This window comes from Meriones unguiculatus, chromosome 5 (assembly GCF_030254825.1).
Source record: "Meriones unguiculatus strain TT.TT164.6M chromosome 5, Bangor_MerUng_6.1, whole genome shotgun sequence".
NCBI classification, from domain to species: Eukaryota; Metazoa; Chordata; class Mammalia; order Rodentia; family Muridae; genus Meriones; species Meriones unguiculatus.
In genome coordinates, this window is record NC_083353.1 from 42,100,753 (window position 1) to 42,106,160 (window position 5,408).

General features: G+C 48.6%; 1 protein-coding gene across 7 annotated transcripts in view; it reads right to left on the bottom strand.

Moving 5' to 3' along the window:
* Positions 1 to 395: 395 nt before the first annotated feature.
* Positions 396 to 5,408, bottom strand: part of Cfap92 (cilia and flagella associated protein 92 (putative)) — a 57,456-nt gene continuing 52,443 nt past the window's right edge. For 6 of the 7 annotated variants that reach the window (XM_060383709.1, XM_060383704.1, XM_060383705.1 and 3 more), the window contains 4 exons: positions 3,992 to 4,153; positions 2,944 to 3,150; positions 2,705 to 2,861; positions 396 to 661 (listed from right to left, as the gene is read on the bottom strand). In XM_060383709.1, coding sequence (XP_060239692.1) covers positions 435 to 661; positions 2,705 to 2,861; positions 2,944 to 3,150; positions 3,992 to 4,153 — 753 coding nt within the window. In that variant the 3' untranslated portion in view covers positions 396 to 434. The remainder of the gene's footprint in view (positions 662 to 2,704; positions 2,862 to 2,943; positions 3,151 to 3,991; positions 4,154 to 5,408) is intronic. The other variant, XR_009591872.1, reaches the window with a different exon arrangement.

Sequence of the window (5,408 nt, forward strand, 5' to 3'; positions counted from 1 at the left end):
ACAGATTTCTCGGTCTTGGTCTTGGGTTGACAGACCAACTGATACCCAGAGTTTCACAACCCTGAGGGAAAGGGGTCATTGGTTCCAAGCTGCTGAAAAGCAAAGGGTGACTTGAGAGAGCAAAGGTGGGATTCCGAAAGGGCATGGGCGATAGCAGGGCTCCACTCAAGAGAACCTGCCCCAGGTCTCTGTGGAGAAACAGCTGCTGTTGAAGTGGGTGATTAGCAGCAGCAGCCACCCATAGCAGGAAAGCCATGCTGTCACATGCCTGCTGCTCCATTCACACTGGGCTCTCGATCACCACCAGGTGAGTTCCCACAGGGCCCCAAAGAGAAAAAACAGGCTACGCACACAGAGCAGCTTGCTTTTGAAATCAGCATGCATTTACAACAGGGTCGTGGGTACTGAGCTAACCTCCTTTGTTATACTACACTTTAATGAAGCCAGTGGCTGGGGAAGGAGGGACTTGAGAGGTGTAGTCCCAGTGAAGATTCATGGAAAGTAGGACCTAGCTGAGACGGGATCTTTAGTGACGGAAGAGGATCATTGGGAGAGTCTTGGGCTTGCACAGAGAAACTGCCATGGGAACCAGGTGGCTTTAGTGTGACGCGACTGCGTTGGCGCTGTTCAGAAGACTGGGTCTTTGCTTTTCGTTTCCTAGCTGAGAGAAGACAGGTGAGTGAGCGATGGGCCCATGAACCAAGCACCCTTACCCATTGCTTGCCTATATGTTCGTCACCTGGGATGCAGTCACTAGCACCTACTGCTTGGCTGGCTCTTCATGTGACACCTCAGAGCAGCCAGCTGACATTTGCCTCACAGAGAAGGAAATGGTCTCACAGATGTTAAGCAACTTGTTCCTCAAGACAGAGGAAGCTTAGTCGGGTACTATAGACCTTTTGAGCCAGGTGTTCTGACCCCAGAAACCACGCCAAGTGTTCAGAGGTTGCCCTCAGAGCTCTCAGTGGTGGTCATCTTTTCTGACCTCAGCTCTGCTGTTTCTGTTGGATGGTGTGATCTGCGTGGAAGACTACTTCCCAAATCTCTTCCCTGTGTCAAGAGTAATTGAGATTGATACTCAGGATAAAGGGCCCAAGTCCAGGCACTGTTTATGGAAGCTGTTTCAGAAGCCCCCAGCGACTGCTGCCAAGAGCAGTTGTGCTCAAAGCAGCAGTGTCAAACAGCACAAGGTCACCTCTGTAGATGGAAGCCCCTCTGAAGGCTCTGCTGATGTCTGCCCAGGGGAGGCTACTAAGGTGGAAGATGAGCCTTTAACCCGCTTCATTAACCCCTGGACTCCAGTTGATGTGAACTTGCTGTTTTCTGCAGATGCTAGAAGGCCTTACCCCTGGGGAACCTGGGATTTGTGACCACTTCTCTCTCTGGAATATTCTTCTACCGTAGCCCCTGGTCCTATCTTGTAACATGTATCCAGGGTCTGCTTGCCCTAGTGGCCTGTGTTGTTCAGCTCAATTGCCAGTAATAAAGGAGAGGGCGCCAGGCCCCACCGGGAGAAGAGACACAAGATTTACTGCCACTATGAAATCCAGATAAGATACAACATGCCATACATGATAGCAAATGGCTTCTCCTTCCAGGATCCAATACTGATTGGGGTTCCCCCCCCCTTCTTTCCTAAGATTTTGGAGTTTTGAGGAGAGTTCACTTGGAGGCAGCTTCCCAGAATGAGAATCATGGGAACATCCTCCTTCAGCCCACATGTATGATTACAGGGCAGAAAGTCACCCATGCTTCTCTCTGCAGAGAAAAAGTGTCCTGGATGGTGTCCTGGAAGCACACATATGTCTGTGTGTACCTCTAGGCAGAACATTCTGAGGAGGGATGGTGTCCCCAGACCCCATTCCAGGACATGGCAGCATCAGCTAGCCTCTTCACAGAATGGAGAACTCACCCAGGCACGTGGCTCATGTCTGTAATCCCAACACTTGAGAGGATGAGGCATGAGGACCAGGTGTGCAAAGTCAGCCTCAGCTATAGAGCAAGTTCAAGGCCACCCTATTCTACATGCGACCCTGGCTAAACATAGAAAAATAAAATGGAGCACTTGGAGCCATTCAGGTAGGCTGTCACTTGCACATACTAAAGGACTTTCTCCTTCCTTAAGAATCCACAGCGAGGTTTGACCTGAGCTGAGGCTCTGCAAATATGGAGATTCCATATTCTGAACATAGCGTGTAATTGCTGCCATCTTCTATGCAAGGCTGCACTAATTTAGAAGAAAGAAGTAGAAAGTTAGGCTCATTCTGTCATTTCTAGGGCTCATAGAGAATTGAGGTGTGGGCAGCCATTTCTACTAGATCACACAATCAGAAATTGCTATGAAGCTGTGTCCAGATTAGTCATAGAAATCAAAGACAAAATGCAACATGTCAGGACCACTCACCAACAAAAGAGTATAGAATATCAAAATGTGTGCACCTGTTAGTCTTCATGTTCTAGTCCTGTTACTCCTCCCAGCCATTTGCTATCATGTGTGGCATGTTGTATCTTATCTGGATTCCAGAGTGGCAATAAATCTTGTGTCTCTTCTCCTGGTGGGGCCTGGTGCCCCCTCCATCATTACTGGCAATAGAGCTTAAACAACGCAGGCCACTAGGTCTGCCGGTGCTAAACATCCCCAACGGGCCAGAGCTCTGCTCGCCAGCAGTATCAGGAGGCTTGGTGCAGGGTGGCACTAGCTTACCAGTTGCAGACTTTGGAGCCGGAAGAGGGGGCAACGGCAAGTAAAGTGGGGGCTTCTTGTACAGCTCAAAGTCCACATGGCGCTGGCTCCAGCTCCACCTCTCCCGGTCCAACACAGGCTTCAGCTTGTTAATAAGCACCACGCTTTCTTGCCATTCCTAAAAAAGAGGAGCAGGTGAGTGAGGTGGGAAGACATGCCCAGGGATTTCCCCACTTGAGTCCCGGCTCCTCCCTGAAGACCTCATTTAGCTCTCTGATGGGTGGTAGTCTAAGATCCTGCTGGTGGCTTCCAGTGGTGTTCTGAAGACCCCACAATTGGAACCCACCGGCTGTGAGCCAGGCCTGGCGGGAATTCTTCTGGGCTTTCTTCTCCTCTTCCTTTAGGTCCAGGGGATCCACCATAGCTGAGAGGTAATTCTGTGAATATGTGAATCTCTTCTTTGGCTCCTAGAAGTGAAGGGATAGACTTCTGCTAAGAACAGTATTAGGGCTGGGCAGCCATCAAGCTTCTAAGCAGGTAACAGAAACATCTGGAGATGCAGTGGCCCAGGGTCCTGATACTATAATGCATTCAAGTTAACTAAACTCTTAAGGCAGCCCTGTGAGGGTCAGATCATTGTCCCCTTTGACAGAGGAAATAGTTTTCTGTGTGACATAGGTGCTAAAAGCCTAAACCAAGAATTTTCTCATGGCTGTCACCGTAGCCCAAGTGCTCCCGAGAACAGCTTCTGTACTGTTTTCAACCGTGTGTGTCTGAGCATGTGCTAAGCCCCTCTGGCTCTCTCTATAGCAAGGTGGAGTCACACTCTTCTCCTATAACCTGCTCTTTTGTCCACTGTCCATAAACGATTGGCTTCAGCCAATGCCCTTGATAACCCTTGGTCAGAGAAAGAAAACCTCGTACGTATGGTGGATTGAATGAAAATGGCCCCCACCATCTCATAAATCTGAATGCTTAGTCACCAGGAAGTGGAATTGTTTGGGAAGAATTAGGAGGCGTGCTCTTGTTGGAGGAGTTGTGTAACTGGAAGGTGGACGTGGAGGTTTCAAAAGCCCACACCAGGCCCTGTGTCTCTCTCCCTCTCCCTGTTGCTACCTGGAGATCAGGATGTAAAGTTCTCAGCTACTGCCCCAGCACCACGTCTGTCTGCTTCCCAGCATAATAACCACAGACTAACCCTCAGCCCCCAATTAAATGCTTTCTTCTAAGAGTTGCCTTGGTCACGGTGTCTCATAGCAGTAGAACAGTAACTAGGACAGGGTATTAGCCAGCTGCCTTGGCATTCACCTTGGCCATCTCTTTAAACATCTCCTTCTTTGCAAGCTCTGTGGAATTCAGGGTCTGGATGCTGTAGTTGTGGACAACGTTGTTCTCAGGAATAGGAATTCTAATTGCCGCCGTTGACTTCAGAGGCTTCTTGGGGAACTGGTAGGCTTCTGTGATATTTTTCTGAGGAGAGAAATGGCAGCCGTCACCTACACCAGGCCCTTTCTCCTGTGCAGTAGGTGTCCTCTGGCACAGAGCCATGGTGCAGAAACCAACCAAAACTTCTTGACCACCCATGGGCTTTCTAATCCCACAGCCGTGACAAAAAGCCATATAGCCCAGCATGTCACTACCCAAAGCAGAATTTGAAGGAGCAACATCTTGATACTTCCCGATGACACTGAGCCACTATTCTTCTATCCACTTAGTAACAAAGATAAAAATTTACATCCAAATGGTCAGAAGTGTGGGGCACCTTCAAGGTATGAACAGGGGACATGGTGTCCTAAGGCTACAGGGATGGACATCATTAGCTACGCTGACTTTCAGGGTTAGGTTACATGAGGTATGGCAGGGGGCGGGGATTCTACAGCAAGCCTGGTAAGGAAACTGAGGACTGCTCCCCCTTCAGAAAGGATGCTAATGAGATAAGGTGGCTTTAATTGTGAGTTCCCTAGGGAAATAAAAATAACTTGAACATGGTGTTTGCACCTGTAAAGTCAGCACTTGAAGGGCTGAGGCAGGAGGACTATGCATTTGAGGCCAGCCTGAGCTACATAAAGAGATCCTATCTAAAATAAAACGGAAATAAGATCTGGTAGTTCAGTGGCAGAGCCGTTGCCTGGGATGCACAAGGCCCTGGGTTCAATCACCCAGGGAAAAAATGAAAAAAGATAGAAAAAAGGAGGTGAGACTGGCTGAGCAATGGAAACAAAAGATAAAACAGAAAAAAATATATGGCAGGAAAACATGGTTGGGACCTGAAAGAGAGACAATAAAGAGGAGGCGTCAGTCCACATTGTCACCGTGACCTTCATTTGCCTACTGAATTTGGAAAAACTTACTATCTTTTGCTCAAAACACTGTTTAAGGTCAAGATGGTTACCTAAACATACACCAGTGGTGTGGCTGGAGTCTGGAGGAGCATGAACGTGAAGCAATTGGAAGAAGGTTTACAATTGTTACTCACACAGGAGGAAAGCACCCATGTGCACAAGATATGGCTGCTGCCTGAATACAGGCAGGTGAGGGGTCAGTGTACAGCCTAAGACTATGTGCTAGAGGCATGCCTGGATCTGGACACAGCCCACATGGACCATAGGTCAGAACATTTCATTATTTTTCTATGTTCCCTCTTATCCTTAGAAGGTTTAGTCTATGCTCCTCAATTACCTGTTCCTTCCAGCCCAGACCTGAAGGGCCACAGCCCTGGCAAACA